Genomic DNA, 21,791 nt, shown 5'->3' with positions numbered 1-21,791 from the left:
TCCTCTTGCTGTTTCAAGTATTAAGCAAACAAACCTCCCCCTTTAACCCATTAAGTACCAAGTTAATATTTATTTTTTTTTAAATCACAACACAAGCTGTATTTATGTCATTTAGAGTCTATTAAAAGAATATGAACATTTTCACACTCAACCATAATAATATGCTTCATATGTGCGAAGTGTCAAGATTATAGAAAAAAAAGTATAAAATGAAAATAAAATACTGTATTAAAACAATTACAGCCTGCTGACAGTAATGCAAGGGAGAAGGCGCTATGCTCGTTTGAACTTTAGAAACTAACGGCATCATTTTAAAGAGAAACCAATCGAATGGATATTGTGATACATTGAGCAGAAATTTGGAGCAGGATAAACATGTTCTGTGAAAATGCCTGTACAAGCTGTACTGGACAGGGTTTGTATCTGCTTCAGAACCTCTGCTTCGTAACTCTTTTCATGGCAGAGATACACATTTAGGACGGCTTCCTTCCTCTCGATCGTTTTTCCTCTTCTGGAACGTCCTGCTTGTAACCTCTCTTGAAAAAGCCACACTAATGACACACACAAAAGAAAAAAGGAAATAATATTAAAATCCTGGGATCAAGGGACGAACCCAGCTTCTCTGTGTAACATCATAATGCTGTCAGCTTCTGATTTAAAATCACGCTCATAAATATACTAACATTACAAATGGCTTAAATACAGAAACCAGGAGAAAAGTTTGCACTGGTTTTGTTCAGAAAGGAATAGCTAGTAAAATCTCAAAACAATAAATTAACTGCGTCTTCATGTAAGAATGTTGTTGCATTCTGATTTTTAATAGTGATGCTCAAAAGTCATTGGAGCTAATGATTTTTATTAGGGTGTGGACAGAATTTTCACATTTCAATTTAAGAGAAATTACAATATGTAGCCAGCGGATGGTGCTATGTGTTATGTCAATATCCAGTTGAAAATAATTAACCTTTTGTAGCAAATGGCTATGTTTGAGTATATCAATCTGTAAAGTTCTTTAACATTACATTCTGACCTGGCCAGTGGTACATTTACTTTGCTTATAAAATGCATTTGACCAAGTACTGTGACATTTCCACTGTGCTTATTGCTGAAGTAATGATGCAAAAATGTGATTCGATTTTTACTTTTACTTTATTATCAATTTATTACCAAGGTGATTATCATTGTATATCACTGCAAGGCGACGTTACAGTTTCCTGTCTAGAGCATCTCTGACTCACACTGCCTACAGTAACACTGAAGAACAGAAATCACTTCTTACTTTAAACAGGATAAAAACCAAAATTGCCAGAATCACAAATCCTCCAATGGAGCTACCAATAATCAAGCCCATGGGTTGATACGCTGTCAGCTTCTCAATAGTGACAGACACCTACATATAAAAATGTGACAATCAAAAAGAGACAGAGACATCGACTGGACAATAAAGAAGGAGCTTTATGTATTAGGTAAGTTACATTACAACAAGCAGAGCTGTATTAGAAGCTACAGGAGTGAAATGCTAATATTGCACCTCTTTAATGTGTTGATCCGTTTCTTCTGCGACATACCAATCTTTATCAAAACCAAGAACAGCGGTAGCCTTTATCTTATCCACAATTATCTATAAAATAAGAGAAAAAGGCTGACCGAACCAAAACATGGAAGAACATGAAAATAAAAGTAAAATCAATCAAAATAAATGATAAAATGCACATTCCACATGTTTATTGACTTACACATGCAATGAGACCCCGAGGTATGATCCAATCACAAATCATTTTTAATTGGTTTGACAACCAAGTTCATTACGGCACATCAAAGCACATTTAATGTTAGAGGATGATCCAATTACATGTCTTTAATGTATTAATTCAGCTGCGATTAGCCCCCACTAGGAGGCTGTGTGGTCCAGTGGTTAAAGAAACGGGCTTGTAACCAGGAGGTCCCCGGTTCAAATCCCACCTCAGCCACTGACTCATTGTGTGACCCTGAGCAAGTCACTTAACCTCCTTGTGCTCCGTCTTTTGGGTGAGATGTAGTTGTAAGTGACTCTGCAGCTGATGCATAGTTCACACATCCTAGTCTCTGTAAGTTGCCTTGGATAAAGGCGTCTGCTAAATAAACAAATAATAATAATACTGTTTCTTCTGCATCGGAAAAATACTGCATGACTATCCCACTGTCTCACCTTTTCAACATCAATAAACAGTTCAGCCTCAATAGTAATGTCCTCCTCTTCATCTCTAACAGTGCAATCAGTAGTGTGCACGTCTGTTTGCTGAAAACAAAGTGAAATTAGAAACAGAAATACAAACTGCCGGCTTTCTTTTCATAATCACTGTCAATATACTGTAGGTATTATTCCTAATAGCTAGAGCTCGACCAGTGACAGCTCTTCAATATTAGAAAGTTTTAAAGCTGTCTAACTGAAGGCCCTTGACCCATACATGGCTCTTATTGAGCTCTAAGACAGCTCTTTTGGTTTAGAGGAAAAGTTTCTCATTTAAGGCTGGGCTTGAAAATACTTAAAAGAGGAGCAGCAACACTAATGTTAAAACACGCTCATGGCAAATGAGCTTAATGCTGTATACGTCTTCTGCTTTACTTGTATATTTGTTGTTATCAATTCCTGGAACATTATAAACATTAATAAAAAAAAATGGACTTTAGGTTTCTTTTGTGGTGATCAGGAGAGGGGACAACCTTCAAAAATCTTTGTGTCATCAATCTGTCATGAAGATGGACAGATTTGTGAACAGCACTTAATGGAGTGCTAATCTATGCTTTCAAATGATTCTTTTACCTCTTATTAGCAAAAGGAAAGCGAGGTTAGTTTTGCCCCACGCATTCCAGCATCTTCACAGGATAGTGATTACAGCAAATAATGACTTCCTAATGTAATATAAAAAAGTCAGCTTACCGAGATTGTGTGCCAGGTACAATGTGTGCTTTTCTGGAAAATATGAAAAAGATATAAATTAAAGAACAACCCATTCTATGCATACAAAAATGAGCAACCAAAAAAAATTGGAATTAGTTACCTTTGTGAAATTGACTTTCGTGATGGTTAATTTTCCACCACCTTGACTTTTCAAAGGAATTGATATGTTTACTTTAACTACAGCGCCAAAATGGTTTTCACCATTTATCTACAAAAAAAAAACAATAATATTAGTTATTCATCCACAATATTACATTTAGATATGAGGTTTGATAAAAGTGGCTACTATCCAATAATATAATATAATTTTATTATACTTCAAATGCACAGCATATTATCCTGGTGTGGTTTACTAAGTCAGTATGGTGGTTTTATATAGGAACTACTAAATATGTTGCTTATGCAATGCCTTATTTGACTGCAGATAAGGTGCATTGTATCCCTGATTACAACACTGTACCTACATTCATGAAGTAAATGCATTGATCTTAAACAGCAGCTATGATGTAGCTACAGTGCAGTTGACTTGAGGTCGATCTATACTCTGCCATTCATTATTCCAGCCTGAACACTTCTTGCTGCACAGTATGTTAAACTGCACTGCAGCGTCTATTGGAATAACAATTGCTATCCATCTCTGAGAATTACTTTTGGCCCTGTAGTTTCAGTGTTAGTTTTACATGCCTTGAATACGTATTTCAGTGGGTGTTTATTGCTTTTCATGTCTTCAGTTATATTCAGAAACAAGGGACTGGCCTCCCTGAAAAAACAAACCAAAAAAGTAAACAATTAATATATGTAAAATACACACAGCATCCTATCTGTCCCCCTGTCAATTGAATTACTAACACCCCATGATTCATGCAATATACAATATTGCCTCTAGTATGCTAATACAATTTCATTGAAACTGTCCAAACCATGCTTGTTCTTAGGTAAAACGATATTGAGACTAAAGATTCAGTAAAACCACTTTTAATTTGAATGAATCATTGCTGCCACCTCTATAAGGTATTAGTGATGTCACTGGTTTTTGACCAGTGGTTCCCTGTCTCAAAGGGATTTGGAGGTCACTATTGATAAGCTGGACACTGGGGTTTACCACAGGACTGGGGCAGCGTCCGTGATTTCAACCTCAGCTTAGCCAGTCCAAATATACTTACCCTGTTAGACTCATTTTCAGGGAATGTTTCACATAAATCCTGTGGTTTTCTTGCACAAGAAGATTCAGGCCATCATTTTTACTAAAGGAAAGAGAATGTAATATCACTTTGAAAAAGATTGGTTACTACTGTCCCCATGCTTTTAACATATACTATTACTGTAGCTAACAATGTTCTTTACAATACAGGGCTGAGATTTTTTTTTATTAAATACACATTTTTGAATGAACAGAAATCCATATGTAGTAGGATACTTACCAGCTAACACTGATATTTATCAGTGCTACATTCTTCTCAGATTTCATAGAATCTAATTGCCAAGAGATGGTGAAGTTTTTCTGTTTAACACACAAAACAATTACCAATGCATAACAATGTGAGGTCAAAACAAAGACAATACTAATACATTAGCCCTTGCATAAGTTTTGTAATATTGTTTTGACCCATTTAGGTTATTTTTAATTCTCCCGTAACAAGTGTCTCTTTCAATGACTAAACAATATTTACCTTGATTTTACCAGGATTGTCTCCCTAAAAGATGAATGCCTGGTTTAGACACCTTTTTGATTAATATACAATCATACAGCAATAAAAGGCAACTTAGACGCAACACTGTTTAAAATGGACTTTTAGAGACTAGCTTAGTGAAGTTATTTCTCTTCTTTCAGTATGCAGTGACTTACATGTGACTGTTTTCTGAATACCGGGAATCCTATTTTACAACGTAATCTCGTTAACGAAGGTCCTAATGAATCAGGATCTTCACAGGAAGTACCTGTATTTTCCTATATAAAAAAAAAGCAAACAAGAACACAAGCCGAGTCAGGTAGTGCTAGACGTTCTACTCAGTAATACTAACATAAGAAAAAAAAAAAACACGTTTGAACAAGAAGACTTTGTCAAGGTGGTTCGTGTTATAATCCCAGCTGTTTGTGTGCAGGCTTTCATTACGTTACCTGAAACAAAGAGATCTTGTTGTAATGCAGAATGCTGGGATATATCAGTTCCATAGTTGTCATGTAGGCGTCTTCCCCTGAGTTCTGCAAATTAAAAGCTATAACCATCTCCTTATTGCCACCGACAATCAGTGTGAGATCACTGTTAAAAAGAGAAAGATTTTTATATCAAAAAAGGAAAAATAAAAAATGGCCTTTTAAAGGCCTGGATGTGCATCAAAAGAGCGCAAGACAATTCTTTAAAATTCACTTTCCAGCCTCTTATAAGCTTTATTAACATTATTACTGCCCTGGGTTCAGAATTTTTTTTTTTTTTTTTTTTTTTTTTTTTAAAGTTCATTCAGGATTTGCAAAAATACATCAACAAAATGTGATCATAGTACTGTAGTGGAAAAAGTACAGTCATTTATTAAACACAGCAACAAGCTATCCGGATAGTACCAATTGAATCCACCAGGAGGCACTGTTGGATTGTGGCATTGAAGAGCTCTGTGCTTAAGTAGCAAATACAACAGACTATTCTTCCAAGGCAAGAATCAAATAATTTAATGAGAGGAAAGGCATGCTAGTACCCACACAACCATCCTCCCAGCAAAGGGAAATTATATTAAAAAAAAGTAAAACCCAAAAGAAAACCAAGGGAATACCAAGTGCAAGCATTATTTAAACTGTTAGTTAAATAAAGGAAGAATGAATCAAGGCATGCTTACTTTGTCATGTTTGTTGATAAGGACAAATTAGGAATGCATTTCATATCTTTTCCACAGTTATTTTCAAAATGAAGCTAAAAAAAATAAATAAAAGATTGACATCTGCATGTAACATATATGTGCAATATAACTGATATAACTGCTTCCAGTGTGCACAGGCTGAATAAACCAGGCTTTCCTGTTGAAACCATGTGGAAGTTTATCAATAAATACAACCCGTGCTAAACATGAATACAATATATTGTGGCTGGAGAGACAGATTTTTAAATACTGAATTCATCACAACACTGGAGACAGATCTGCACAACACAGTACCTGTGCGATGTTTTCATTGTCACTGAAAGCATTGAGAATTCCATGCGGGGGCTCAGCAGAGCTGTTTTGGAGAGTGAAATTAACCTTGACCGCTATAGGTGAAAAACAGTCATCATGGCAGCCCTGTTACAAGACAAAGACACTATTCCTTCAAGCCAAGAGCAGCAAGAGCTGTTTCAACGAAATACACATTTGAATTCTATCACTTTGTTAAAGGTGACACCCCTTGGAGCCACATGAGCCTTCATGCTTCCATAAACGTCCCCCAATGTTTCTTAACATTCACGTTACTGTAATACATAATCATCTTAGAATGTTTAGCGTTGCTCCAATAAAGTTATTAGAATTCTCTAACTCTGTCTTTCCCTGAACTTCCCTAAAGCCTTCCCTTCACTGTGAAAAACAGATATGCTACTGTATTATGTTACTCACCAAGAACTGCAGGGTGAGTTGCTGTAAACACTCTGATTTCTCTGTAATCTTAAAAGCTGTGGTGTGTGACTCTCTATCAGCCAGCTTCATCCGTTTATTCTCTTTCTCAGTGTCCACGTACACATTGTATTCAATAGCCAGTCCAGCGTGTCCTGAAACAACAGCTACATCAGGAACCATGTGCCTTCAGGTCTGCCTAGCATATCGCTGTTAGATGGTGTGAGAATACTAGGAGATATGCAGTGCATGTCACATATCCAAAGAGGATTAGCTAAGGTTGTGAAATACTATCAATGACTTGAATGTATTTCTCATGTCGGACTATGTGTTGGTGTATTGAGATGTAGTTCAACCCCACAAGACACAGTTTTGAATAGAAAGATTTGTTAAAGGAATATGTGACTTAGTTAGGGGGTCCATGTCCTAACCAGCAGACCCCCATAACAGACTGGACCAGGAGCAGAGGAGAAGGGTTGCAAATAGTTAAATGCATGGAATACATATTTGCTTTTTTCATAATAACACTGATTCAAAGACATTTCAGATGGCTGTACCACGTTGCTACTAGCTCTACTATATATTACAACACTTCTTTAGTGGCTTCTCTTAATCTGTAGAACCCCCTTCGGGTGCACACTTACCAAAGGTTTTCCAGTCTAACTTGGTTTGAAAGCATATTTTTAACCCGACTGTGTTTGCTGGGTCGCTTGGTTTGTTCATGCTACTTTGGTAAGACAAAGGAATCCTTTCAGGATCGAATTTCACAACAGCAGTGATATTAACGACAACCAAAGATCTGCAAGGAAAACCATCAAGATTTGATTTGAATTAATAACTTAAGTGGCAAATGATCATCACCAACAGTGGCATGCAAAAACAGCTGTTTCAAAATCTAGGATTTTACTTTCAATTGACCATTTATGTAAACGTGCAGGGCTTTTACCCAGCTCCCCAAGTTAAAAACAGCCATTTCAATATATGGAACTAAAATATGTATATATTTGCATATATTCAAATATATCTATATAATATGTATCTCTGATTTATTATTAATTGATCACTGAGCTCTGTACTGTAACCATTATATGTTACATGTGTGCATCAACTGAACATTGTACTGGAAAACGGAATAAAATAATTAGAAACAAATTATTTTAACTGGCTCACACCATTTAATTTTAAGCCCAGTTTTGTGATGATCATAGCCAGTGTTCTGAGACGGGTTCATGATCATGACTAGTTCATGATCATCTAGTACATTCTGGAATCCCAGTCATACATACTGAAACACAGTGACCGTCCCGAGGCTCCCCACTGTGATATCAATCCAGCTATCATTATTGAGGTCTGTCATTCCATCAACTGATTGGCCAAAATACTTGAGTCCTACATTGACATCAACAGCCGCAATTCTCTAAATCAAACAGAGAGAAAGTGTTACAGTTAATGTCGCTGGTTTGGTCAAGCAGACACACATTTCGGTTAGTGATCGAGTGTTTTTGAGGTTACCTATGGATAGCAAGATCAGATGATCATGAGAAGAAACCGATACTCGTTATGCTCTCAAGATTGCACTTATTAAAGTGATAGCAGCTTGAATTGGTTTGATCAACCTATAATCCACAGCTGGGTTTTTAGAGTGTTTTACACCCGGGAATCCACCTAGATCGCATCAACCACGTATCTTCAGTGGGAATCCTTGGAAAACCACAGATAGGGTTGTTGCTATCCAGGTGCATTCCCTGGTGCAGTAAAATGCGCTAAAACAGCTGTTGCTTATTGCTGCGTGTGTATAGATTGTTCAAATCAACACTTTAGTGTTTCTAGTGAAGTCTGTTTTGCTCTATACCAGGGCTTCTCAAACTCACTGGGGACCCCCTGTGGCTGCTGGTGTTCATTCCAACCGAGCTTTCAATCACTTAACTAGACCCTTAATTGAACTGATAATTGCTTAATTAGACCTTTTTACTTGTTTTCAGCTTTTAAACAGTTGCAGATTTCAAGTTGGCTATACCATTTTATAAGTAACTTGAACGACAACTGACTAAGAGCTGAAAACAAGTAAAAAAGTCTAATTAAGCAAATTATCAGTTCAATTAAGGGTCTAGTTAAGAAACTGACAGCTCGGTTGGAATGAAAAACAGCAGACACAGGGGGTCCCCAGGACCGAGTTTGAGAAGCCCTGCTCTATACGTTCAGCCAACATCCCAGCAGAGCTCAGTCAGGCCATGTTGATGGCAAATTGTATATATATACAGTATACCCTGTGCTATGGTGCATATTTCACTAATGCATTGCCCTTTGATATTCCAGATAGGTAAATAAGGAGGGCATACTATAAACTTATTTTAACAAACCACTACAGCCTCTGGCCACCAGGTGGTGCTATTGCCTGCGTTTTAAATACAGCAGGTCGCCACACTGAATGATTTTGTTAATAATAAGAATAATAAGGACTCAACCTGGGAGTGCTTCATCCTAATGCCATCGCTGAAACCGTTATAAATGTAGACACTGCCAGAGGATCCAGGGGAGTCCACTTCAAGGGGGGCTCCTATTGCAATGTCATTGTATCCATTGCGATCAACGTCGCCTATGTTGCTGATGGCAATGCCGAACCTTGCGAAATCATAGCCCTCCATTCCCTGTAGCAGCTGTGGCTCTTCAAACTGCAAGCACAAATCACAGCATCATTCTGCCTCCCCAGACTTGCAACACAAATAACAAAAAGAAATCTAAAATCAGGACTATTGTAAAACCTTTATTTGTAGTTACAAGCGTATTCTTCTTAGTGAATTTATGTTGCGTTTTAAATACAATTTGGTCTTATACATATTTTGTGTTCCGGTATTGTCTTCTAGATGTATAACATGACACATTTTGTATTGCATTTTTTGGGATGCGAAATGGCCTTGTACACGTGAAATTATATTTTATTGCTATGATAATAGAAACATCTTTTCTGATGCCATGGATATATCATTAGTGTTCAGATAAAGAGAGTATACATTGAAATTACATTGCTGCCCCTCTTTATAAATTCATTTTGATGAAGCAGCAGCAGCAGCAGCATGGAGCCTTACCATGTCATCATTGTTACGTTTGTACACATAAACCTTCCCTTCCTCTCCGTGTATGTGAAAGAACGGAGCCCCGACCAGTAGGTAGTCTGTTATGCCATTCCGATCCACATCTAGAGCACACAACTCTGAGCCGAAATAGGAACCAACCTGCAGCCACACAAGAAAACAAAAAAGTCATTGTTACACGTCTCCAAATTCTTATTCGGAAAAAGAATGAAAAAGCTACAACTATGTCTAAAAGTTTTACATCACCACATAGAATTAACTAAGTTTGCTTCATAAAGTTGAATGAAACCTACTGAATAATGTTACGTTAACATATTGAATTACATACCGCTTTATAGTTTTCCATATACTTCACAAAAAAAGGACACAAATTGAAAAATGTGACTATCCTGAAATACTGTACTACTATTATGGTTTCCGGAAAAATCTTTTGTAGCAAAAGTTTTGCTTTTGTGTGTGAGGAAATAAAGATAGAAATAGAAAAATAGATATCTACAATTATTTATTTCAGCAATTTTTTTTTTTTTTTTTTACAAAACTCCAAAAATGCTCATTCAAAAGTATTCATACCCTGACAAGGAAAATTAAATTAATAGCTAGTTGAGGTACCTTTAGCAATAATAACCTCTTTTAAACGATTAAGATATTTGTCAATGAGCTTTTGGCATGATTCTTTAGTGATTTTTGACCATTCTTCAACCCTAAATTGTGCCAGTTCTTTCAAATTTCGAGGACTTCTCTTGTGCATAGCCTTCTTCAACTCATACCAAAGATTCTCAATCAGACTTAGATCAGGACTTTGACTAGGCCATTCCAGAACATTGATTTTATTCTTCTTTAACCATTCTGAAGTAGATTTTGATGTGTGCTTTGGATCGTTGTGTTGGAACGTCCAGTTGAGGATTTCAGATGATTGGCCAATATCTTTTGGTATGATATGGAATACATTTTACCATGTATTGGAACTAAATTTCCTGTGCCATTGGAGGAAAAACAGCCCCATAGAAGGATATTACCACCTCCACGCTTGACAGTAGGTATGGTGTTCATAGAAGGATATTGCCACCTCCACGCTTGACAGTAGGTATGGTGTTCATAGAAGGATATTGCCACCTCCATGCTTGACAGTAGGTATGGTGTTCTTTCCTTTGTACGCTTTAAGTGATTGTCCTTGTGACGTTTTCCTAAGAGTGGCAATTTTCTTGGCCTGCGACCATTGAGACCTTCACCTTGCAATACTCGACTTATGGTTGAAATGGAAACCCCAGCCACTTGCAGCCAGTTCACTTTGAATATCTTTGGCAGTCAATTGTTGTTAACCTTTCTCACAATTCTTCTACTTGTTCTTGGTGAAAGGACCTTCTTTCTTCCAGACCGAGGGAGTGTAGTGACAATACCATGAGTCTTGTACTTCTTGCTAATAGAAACAATAGTTGAAATTGGGATTGTCAAATGCTTGCAAATCTTCTTGTATCCTTCTCCAGCTTTATAACAATAAATAATTTTTTGCCCAAGAATGTTTATCTACAATCCGGCATTTTCTAGACTTTTCTAGAATTAATTTCTAGAATATGCATTATCATATTGAAATTTTTAGCACCTTGTAGATAATACTATCATAGCATCAAAGGGTATGAATACTTTTGAATTAGCTTTTTTTTTTGCAAAATAATTGCTGAAATAAATAATTGTAGACATCTTTTACCCAAAGCGACTTAGAGACTAGGGGGCAAACTATGCATCAACAACTGCTGCTGCAGAGTCACTTACAATAGGACCTTGTTTGTTTTACGTCTCATCCGAAGGACAGAACACAAGGAGGTTAAGTGACTTGCTCAGGGTCACATATAGTGAGTCAGTGACTGAGCTGCGATTGAACTGGGAACCTCCTGGTAACAATCCCCTTTCTCTAAGCACTGAACTACCAAGCCTCCAGGCCCAGGGACAGGATGCTCAGCACACTCACCTGGGTCCCTGATAGATTTTGCCTAATTTCATACGTGTCTCCACCGAACACCAGCACCCTCCCTGTGAGGCTGTGACGAGGGGCTCCAGACACAAACAGATTGCCACTTGTTCCCTTCACAGCAACTACACTGTAGCCTTGAGAAGAAAGCACATGCATAAGAAGAGTGCATGCTGTGGAAGGACACAATATGAATGAACCCTTATTATCATCTTGCTAACAAGGCGTAAGACCAACTTTTCAATGCAGAATAGCTCCAATGCAACCTAACTGGACCCCCATCTGATTGTAGGTATAAAGACTGATGGGCCATATTTTCAAAATGTTTCCCCCATTCTTTAGTTAACTTCTACTTCTTGAAAGGAGGAAAAATCAAGTTAATGTGCAAAAACAGAGCAAAGCACATTGAGAGTCCTTAAGAGGATTTGAAATATATTACTTGATTCTTTGGTTCTAGTTTTGTATAAAACAAAGAAAAAGAAATAACAGGTGCTTCACCCCTTTCATTAAACAGGACTTAATTAAAGACAGGAGTAAATGCTTTGAAAATATGGCATTATGGGCGTTTCATGCTGCTGAACTGCTGATCAGTATCTCAGATACTCTTCAGAAAACAGGTACATAAAATACACTTTAGTGACACTGTACTTACACTGCTACTGCATTATTAACACATGTACGTAAAACAAAATACGAAAAAAAATGAAATACATGTTCACAGAATTGCGTGCTAAGTAAACTGCAACTACAGGAAAACTACATGTAATAAATGTAGCAAGTGTATCCAGTATCTCTTATACATTTGTTTACAGTATTGACTATGAATTTCAATATTGTTGGAGTAGTATGTAATGAATGCTAATTATGGTTTGTTTCTTTCAGCTAGTTTCACAGAGACTGATTAGAGTTAGTCCTGGACTACCCCATTAGGCAGTGCAAGATTAGTGCTACTTGGGGTCTGTGAAACCAGCCAGATAACACTAGCTGTTCTAAATCCAATCGAGCATTGAAGACACTGATCTGTTATGATTATGAAGACTGTCAAATAAAATCACTCATACTTGTGCAAAACGCTTGTAATCCTGTGACAAGTTTTCTACAGGTTGTGCAAAATCCAAAAGAGGTCAAACCAAATGCATCAGAGATTCTAGAAGGGCGCCAGTACTTATAATCAAGACTTTACGAAGAATATTACTGATTTCATTTTGAACTAATGGGAAAACATTTGAACTAATTTGTTGTAAATCTAGTGTTAAAAGTCTATTTGATTTACTATAACATTGTGTGTGTGTAAAATTTTCTAAAGTCTCACCTAAGTAGGAGTATTTGGCTGCTGTTGCCGATGACTCATTCAGAAACCTTACGCTGCCGTCAGTTTGACTTTTTAAGATTAATCCGCCACTCCAGTCGTAGGCTCCCACAGCACCCAACAGGACGGTTCCCTGCCAAGAACATCAAAACACTTCAATCAATGTAGTGAACAAGGGAGTGAGAGAAAACGGTCATGTAATGTCTATGAACTAATTGGGTTTAAAGTACAGCACAGAATACAACGCTTTAACTTACATCAGCTGCAAACCGAGTACTGAAGCCAGCTTGTGCCATCTCAAACAGGAAAGCAGTTCCCTTTTGTGTCCCTTTAAAAAGAGGGGTGCACATAATTAGATAATAACCAACCATCGTTTCCCATATGACATACATTTACAGCGCACCCCATTGTCGTGCATATATTGGAATGAGATATAAATGTGTAATTAGGTCAACATATAAGACACATTGTATAGAATAGTAATTAAGCATGCACACATGTTGATGTATATTATGATAGTATATTGGGTGGGTAAATTGTAATAGGACAGTAACCCTTTAAGGTACAAGGGACATGTGTCCCACAACTAAAAATTATGCACAAAACAGGTTTTAGGGACAGGTTGGATCCAAATTGTCAGTTTCCTCGTGATACTTGAATCGCTCTCAAATGTATTTTAATAAGAAACAGTTTGCACAAGTGCTCAGTTCCTTGTGTACCTTCAGGGGTTAAGGGAAGAATGTGGCACAGTTTCATTTTCATCTGTCAATTATTGGAACTTGCTTCAATGAGCCTTCCATGCAATCTCTTGAGTTCTGCACCTTTTTATGAACAGGTTTTGTAATACAAAATGGCAGCCACAAACCATGACTCAGTTCTGGATTAAATTAAAATGATGGCAGCACCAGTGCCATTCAAAAGTACAGCTAAACCACTGCCAAAACTTTCGTGTCCTCACTCCTAAGTGAACTTGGACTTCTGCACAGTATGACTACTCTAACACATCTATGACAGTGCCATACATCTTGTTTCAACCAACTCTTTCATAGTTTCACTTAACCCAGATGAATGTAAATGCTCCTCCAGGCAGTGTGGTCGTGTCCATTTATGTTTTCATGGTTTAAATAGCTGCTCGTACCTTCAATTCCTGTGATGCTTTTTTCTAGCAATGCAAGCAGACCATCCAAAGCGGCGTAGTTATCCACTTTAAATACGTGTTCTTCATCTGGCTCCGAAGCAATCTTATGCAGCAACTCTTTTATTTTGGGAGTTTCAAATTCCTTTCCAACCTTTTAATTGAGAAATACAATCCAGTTGATGTAAACTACAGAAGGATTGAGCATATTTTTTAATTCTCATGTTTCCAGTTTCCGTCATTTCCTTTTAGAATGAAATATTGTTTTACATGTTGAATGCATTCATTAAAAATGTTGTTAAGTGATTTTGGATCTCAAAGGACCTACCCCTATAGCAAAGCGAGTGACGTTTGTCATTTTAGGTGATTTCATGACGTCTTCTATATCCAGCGGATCCCGAAATATGTCTCCATCTGTGATTACAATAATAATCTTCCTTGCATTCTTTTGTGATCCCTTTTCCTCAATGAAAATGTGATCACTGTCAAAAAAACAGGACATGTTATATTCAGATATATTTCCTATTGACCACACTTCACATTAAGAAGGCAAGGTGAACAGGTTATCAATTCGTCCTCTGAAAAAGGCTCCAGGAACATTTGAGACCAGACACATCTAAAGACAAGCTGTATCCAAACTTTATTATTATTATTATTATTATTATTATTATTATTATTATTATTATTATTATTATTATTATTATCCAGGGCATTTCAAGAATCACAGGTCATCTGAATCTCTCTACTTACAGCACATGCTGGATAGCTGATGCAGTTTTCGTGATCTTTCCAAGTTGCTTTATATCCTGAACTTTTTTCAGTACAGACTCAGTATCATTGTTTTCATTCAGGGTAAGTTCAGTTTGTATCTCCTCTCCGTATTGTACAATGGCAAATCCACACTGTTTAGTAAGAAAATTACATTTTTGCAATTTCCATTTTAATATTTAACATTGAATATGATATATAATAATAATATTAATAATGAACAATTAAGAACAAAGTTGTAGTGGTTTGATTACAATTTTGTCATATAAATGGTATATATAAATACATGGTAAGAGAATTATATTTTATATAAATTCATGCGTTGTGTGTATTGAAGATTTTTGTGCAGTTCGGGCGACTGCAAAGTGAAGCTTGCTGTCTAAACTTTGCGAAATGAAGTCTCTTATAATAAGATACAACCTACATGACAATGAGCATATTATACATCACAAAGATGGATCTTGATCTACTATTGAACATAAAGAAAGACATATCTTGAACTACTATTGAACATAAATAAATTAATTGTGTTGTATGTTCCAAGCATGAGATAAGATTACAGTCGTTTTGACAAACCCTTAACAGGGATTGGTTTATAATAAATAGTCTTTAAGATAGAACTGGTTCCAATACTTACACTAAAACAATTTTCCCATATATTTTTCGTCATATTTGAGATAAAGTCTTTTGCCCTCTGAAAATCGCCTGCCTCAATACTCCCAGATCCATCCAGAACAAAAGCAATTTCTGTCCCACCATCTTAAAAATAGAAAACCCTCAATGAGAAAACTGAAGCTCCTGAAGCATGCATGAGATGCTTAATCTAATGACCGATGTCCACAAAACTTTAGAGCCTGTTTATTTAAAACCCATTTTGATAAATTCAATCAAGTTTGCTGTTCACGAAACCTTTTTCAATGGTTTTAGAGACGGTACATTTTTCAAAGCATTGTTCATCCCTGTCTTTAAAAAAGCACTCCTGAAAACAGTTTTGTTTTGTGAACATTGCAAGAGTCACCATTATCACGGGGCCATTTTACCAAATAATTCAATTGAACAATGAAAGGTGTATAACAACCAGCCTCATTTTAAAGTATTTACAATGCATTAAAAAAGTATACAGTATTTTATATAAGGTTGTTTAGGCCAGAATACATAAAACATTTATCCTATCATCATATGTGACTATTTTAAAGACCATTCAAAAAGCACATTAATACCATATTTGTGTTTTAATGTATTGTATTCAAATAAGCCTGTTTAGATTTGTATGACTATCTTTTAGAATTGGTGGTTAACACCACACAGTGTTAAAGCAATTTAAACTGAGAAAGCGTCACGAATGACAGCCATGGCTTCCCTATCTATCTCACCTTCCTCTTCATCAGGATACAAATCTTCAGCATTATTGTTATGGTTATTACTGTTTGCGCCCGTTGGACTGTTGAACCCTGCAACACAAATCAAATCAAATTCAATCCCACATTTACATATTGATAAGTTCAAGCTACTTATAGTTTTGCCTTGGATTGGGGGTGCCTTTACTGCTCCCGCGGGATACTGATTCACTGGAACAGAGTGCTAACTCCTAACTGCTGAGGTAAGTTTAAGTTGCAAGACTGGGCCAGGGTCCTGTGCACCCCACAGTGCTAAACCGGGACTGCTGGCTAATCTGTGACCGTGTGTCTTTGAAGTATGTTCATATAGTAGATATAGTTAAGGAATTGGGGGCACTGTTGGCACATATTGCTGAGTTGGTTATCGGTGATTAAATATGCTCCCATCACTTCAAATCAGGTTTTTTGAAATGGCTCATATTTGAAAATGTTCTTATCCATTCATTGCACTTCCTACTCGCTCTCTTCATGGAATTTACTCTTATAAATAAATACTTAAGTTAGTCGTAATCACTCTCAAACGTAATTATTTACTGTCATTTCTATTTTCTCTCATTTGAACTTGCTTTTATTACTGATTTTATTGTATTCTATAACTGTTCTTATAAGTCATACTTTGTAATGTGATACTTTGTAACAACTGTAAGCTGCCCTGGATAAGTGCGTCTGCTAAGAAATAAATAATACCAATAAATAATAATAATAAATACACACCCTTTAACTTAGCTGTAGCTGATTCCACTTTTTGAATGTGGTTGTTGTTGTTGTTGTTGTTGTTATTGTTGCTGTTAGCATCATTTCTCTTCATGAGCTCCACAACTAAAACAAATATAAAACGGGGTAAAAAAAAAAATCTGGTAAATTTGCACTGTCATTTACGGTTTCCTTGCTTTTGCCGTTCTTCTACTATGCCGTGCATTTACTGTAAGAACTTTTCTTATACTGCTTTTCCCTTATCTGTGATTTATCAAGCTCGTATGCCCTTTACCACACTGTGCTCTGCTTTTAACATGGTGCACACCACAGTAGAACTTTATAAGGGAACTGCTTCAGTTAAAATCACTGGGCATCCTAAACACTGAAGATAATTTTACTGATTAATATATATATATATATATTGTGGTATAATTGTGGTGACGTCACGTAATACTCATCAGTACCCAGTGGTGCAGGAGCAAATGTTTGAGGTTTTTCAAAGTTAGTGGACAGGAAAGAAGCGCAGACTCCATTCAAATCCTCGTTTATTCCTTTATGTGTTCTGTACTGCTGACAAATCTGCAGAGGGAGACAGTAAAGAGTGCTTCAGAATGCAGTGACGGTTCAGCCTGTAACCTCACCACTGGAAACACGTCAGTCCAGTCTGTGCTGTGCTCTCTTTTTTTTAGTACTTCATGGCCCCTCTCAATGACTCATTTCAATGCTACATACTGTTAGCAGGTACTGGAAAGGAAGATTTCAAATCCATCCCAAGCCCCATCCATGCAAATGAATTGAACCCTGCTTTGTCAGGTGTCAGGGTCATTTAGGAGGTTTCTGGGTGTGCTGTGCCCCTCCTGCAACTATCTAGTGGCCCCAGTTTGGGACCTGCTGCTGTGTACAATATTAAAAATTACATTTACGAATGAGACAGGGGGTGCTTGTGGCTGTTGAACTTGTTATATACCAATTATTCACTGTACCATCAAAGAGCCAGTACTTAAAAGCCCTACTCCGAAGCATGTGCAATGGCAAGAGCAATTTCTTAAATGATATATGAAGTGCTGCTTGCAGATTCTACCAACTACCCGCCCTGCCCTACATTTTAGCACCATCGCTATGAAGCAAAATTGAGCTGAAAGCAAATGCATCATGTTTTGTTGTCTGCAACGTCCGTCACTAAGAGAAAGAAGAGGAAACTGTGGCTCAGCTGGTGGTTTCAGATGTGCTTAACTAATATGTGCCAAGTGTCTTGGGGGAGGCTGTATCGCACACAGTGTAAAATTAAACAAACCATGCAGAGAACAGAGTGACATTCTTACCATGAACTTCAATCCCTCCGAACTCTTAGCTGCTGATAGGATTGGTCGAATATAGTCCTTCACGCTTTCTATTAAAGGAAAGGTGTAAAATGAACAGACGTGAACTATTTAATTATAAATCTAGTAGCAGAGTTAATGGCTATGAGTCACAGACATGCACTGATGTGCTGAATCTTCATGTTATGAAATAATCTCATGAATGCTTACATACATGTGATGATTTTCAAAGCGATTATGAAGGATTATACATGTAGCTACTCCTCCACATTGATACTTAGGGTACCACATACTGTATATAGTGGACTAAAAAAAAATAAGGCATTAAACAAGCATAACAGATTATGGCATATGGAATTTGGAATGCTTAGTCAATCACAAATTGAGTTACATTCGATGTATGTGGTTTAAATGACTGTAGCCAAAGTGATACACTGGAACAAGTGCGTGATTTTAAAAAAGGGAAATAGATTTGACTTGCAGTTGAACAAGGTGTGGATCAAAGGTTTTCAAGTTAATGCTCTCGGGCAGTCAGATCAGTTTTGTTTATCTCTGTATATAAACAGTACCCTGCTGCTAGTCCTTTAGGGGAATGCGCACAGCGCTTCCTGTATGCATAAGAGATGCCAGATACCAGCAAGTCACAATCTACATGCCAACGTCTACACAAAGACACAGATCAAGTAGAAACAAGGCACTTTAGAATTTGATTATAGTTTAGAACAATACAGTACTGTATTTTACAAAATAGGGTCTAGTTCACAAAGCTTTAACTTTAGTTATTTAAAGACTTATTAAAAATAATAATAATAAATAATAATAATAATAATAATAATAATAATAATAATAATAATAATAATAATAATAGTGTAGTAGTTTGAGTTAAAGCTTTTTTGAATAGGAGCCCCCAATACCAATCGCCTTGGTTAGGTTTATTAAAATCCTATTTGTTTTGTACCTCCAAGCTTCACGTTGTTACAGTCTGATTTCAAATCACACTGGTACAGCTTTCCATACTGCTTTCTGTCACTGGTGTCCAATGGAGCTGTAACCAAAATCCTGTTGCGCAGTAGTTAAAACAAGGTAAATACAAGTTAATATACAGCAGCTGTGAAAATAGGAAACAGTTATCTGTCTGCAAAAGAAATATGCATCTGTAACTGATTTGAATGGGTCACTGTGCACCAGTCAATGCTGTAGTTTTTGTTAGTGTGTTTTCATTTGGTAATTATCATCGCTAAATAGTATTTCAACAAATCACAGTAAAGGATTGCACTATAGCTACCATTAACTAACATCTCTTTGCAATACATATTTAGATATTTACAGAAACAAAATCCAGACTGGACACAGAGATATAGAGGAAATAATGTGTAGACAGAGATTAAAGGATGCTTTCCTTCGTATTTTGTCATTTACTTACCCATCATTGTACTGAAGGACTGTTTGTCCATACAATGTGCGTTCATCTCTTCGGAGAGTGTGTTGGGGTTTGGTGTAAATGTTAAAACATTCCACAGCACCCAAAACAGCTAATCAAATAAGATAAGACAATATGTATCAATATTTCTCAATCAATAAAACTGACAATTGTCAAAATATTTCCAGTTTGGTCTGCCCCTGCAGTCAGAAAGAAATCTTTTAAACATTTGATTAACTCCTAAGCTTTAACTGAGCTTAAAATTATCATTTTAACCTCCTGCCACTACAAGGTAGGAAATCATGTAGCCGTAAAATGAAAACTACCTTTTAAGAAACTGGGCAGTGAACAAGGGCTGTTTTCTGATAAAAAAAAAGCCAACCAAGCTATGAAAGTGATAAAAACAGCAATGAATTATAAGTTACACTGTGAAATTAAATGTTAAGACCAGTTAAACCAGCATACTACATATGAAATAAATATATCCCTGTCTTTTGAAGTCATATTAAATTGTGTGTGCAGTTCAAATAAGAAAAGTTTTTCATGACACGCTTCAAGTGGTAAAAACATTACAAAGTGTAGGGGAGCTTACACTTGTAAAAGCATTGTGAATGCATGGCGAAGCACGGGCACATGTGCTAAATCACTGATAAGTGGTGAAGCATGGTAAGCACCATGGTCAACTGCAAACTGTTACTATAGTAAACTTTATAAGGGATATAGTGTGAAGACACTTCCATTTAAAAAGTGACTTTTTTTCTGAAACAGACATCATAACCACAAGCCCCATCAGCAGCTGCAGACCCTTATATGGAGATGGTGTGCTGCAGTAAAGTTCAGCGCACATGAACGCAGCAGCCCTTTACATGTTCCATCAACTTTTATTTCAACAAGAACCCTTTGATTTAGTATCTGTTAAATAGCTTAAGCATAAACATTGACAAAAATACAAATCTCTAATAATTATCGATAACACATTCTGGTGTTAAATACCAAGACAAAGAACAACTCACTTTGGGTGTTTCCTTTTTTTAACATACAATACTTATACAGACAAAGCCTAAAGGTTTGTCGTCTTCTTGGCCTAAAAAGTATTGTTCATGTTATCTAATTTTAGGTTTTCCTTTGAATGGTATTATTATTATTATTATTATTATTATTATTATTATTATTATTATTATTATTATTATTATTATTATTTATTTCTTAACAGACGCCCTTATCCAGGGCGACTTACAATTGTTATCACATTATTTCACATTATACACATTATACACATTATACAGATATCACAGAATAACTTCATATATAAAGACAAATGCGGAAATAATATTACAAATAAATAAATAAAGTAATTAAAAGTATAAAATGAAATAAATATGTATACAAACAGGTTATAAAATTGATGCACAATCTATGAAATGGAAAAAAGGAAAAATTGTACTTTTAAGGTTATTTCACGTCATAGGATGCATATGGTGTTACGCCTATCACATTTCAGACTATACTCATTTCCAAATGGTGACACTTTATATTTCTGGTACTAGAGAAAAAATCTAAAGACAATAACTAGTAAATAACAAATCAATTAAAAAATATATATACTTACTTGTTATCCAAATACAAATATATCTAAGTGCCATATCAGGATGTTAATTACCCGTTAAAGCCGTCTAGACAATGGGCTGGATGGTGTGTGTGAATCAGATAAACCAGAAGACAGGATGTGGTACATCTCAACTCAGACAGGAAGGAACCTATATTTACAGCCTCTTTAGTGTATTTATTCTGGCTCATGAACCATGAACCTCGAGCCACCGAAAAGCAATTACTGTACTTTACAGTGAAAAGTGAAACAGGTCTTTACATATAAAATTCTTTGTGTATATTTCTACCTTGGGAGATATGGTTGTAGCCTGCTTGTTGAAGTGTGTTCCAAAAATGGATGGTGTTAAAACTACTACTGGTACATTATTATTTCTGCATTGGACTGCATTACAATATATTATGACGCAGCGTTACTGCATTATATACTGTAGAGCTTCTTCATAATCCTAATAATAATAATAGTAATAATTTAAAACATGCAACTTAAGCTATATATATATATATATATATATATATATATATATATATATATATATATATATATATATATATATATATTTATATACA

At 36.1% G+C, this 21,791-nt stretch overlaps 1 protein-coding gene across 2 annotated transcripts; it reads right to left on the bottom strand.

The window, feature by feature from the left end:
• Positions 1-101: 101 nt before the first annotated feature.
• On the bottom strand, positions 102-21,348 carry LOC117430565 (integrin alpha-E-like). 2 transcript variants are annotated; one of them, XM_034902505.2, is made up of 32 exons: positions 21,226-21,348; positions 19,620-19,728; positions 19,155-19,255; positions 18,200-18,267; positions 17,342-17,456; positions 16,896-17,000; positions 16,158-16,235; positions 15,422-15,543; positions 14,767-14,918; positions 14,345-14,498; positions 14,020-14,170; positions 13,139-13,209; positions 12,885-13,014; positions 11,573-11,709; positions 9,601-9,747; positions 8,980-9,186; positions 7,801-7,931; positions 7,159-7,313; positions 6,518-6,669; positions 6,086-6,208; positions 5,771-5,844; positions 5,061-5,202; positions 4,788-4,889; positions 4,363-4,442; positions 4,105-4,185; positions 3,626-3,701; positions 3,042-3,149; positions 2,921-2,953; positions 2,189-2,278; positions 1,532-1,621; positions 1,280-1,390; positions 102-551 (listed from the first exon to the last, which is right to left on the bottom strand). In XM_034902505.2, the coding sequence occupies exons 1-32, from the start codon at positions 21,257-21,259 to the stop codon at positions 474-476; spliced, it is 3,507 nt and encodes a 1,168-aa protein (XP_034758396.2). In that variant the 5' UTR covers positions 21,260-21,348; the 3' UTR covers positions 102-473. The 2 variants fall into 2 exon arrangements, with proteins under 2 accessions (XP_034758396.2, XP_058857665.1); XM_059001682.1 differs by lacking the exons at positions 12,885-13,014; positions 13,139-13,209.
• Between the last annotated feature and the right edge of the window lie 443 nt (positions 21,349-21,791).

Source organism: Acipenser ruthenus, chromosome 26, assembly GCF_902713425.1.
Source record: "Acipenser ruthenus chromosome 26, fAciRut3.2 maternal haplotype, whole genome shotgun sequence".
Taxonomy (NCBI): domain Eukaryota; kingdom Metazoa; phylum Chordata; class Actinopteri; order Acipenseriformes; family Acipenseridae; genus Acipenser; species Acipenser ruthenus.
This window is presented reverse-complemented; position numbering and strand designations above follow the sequence as displayed.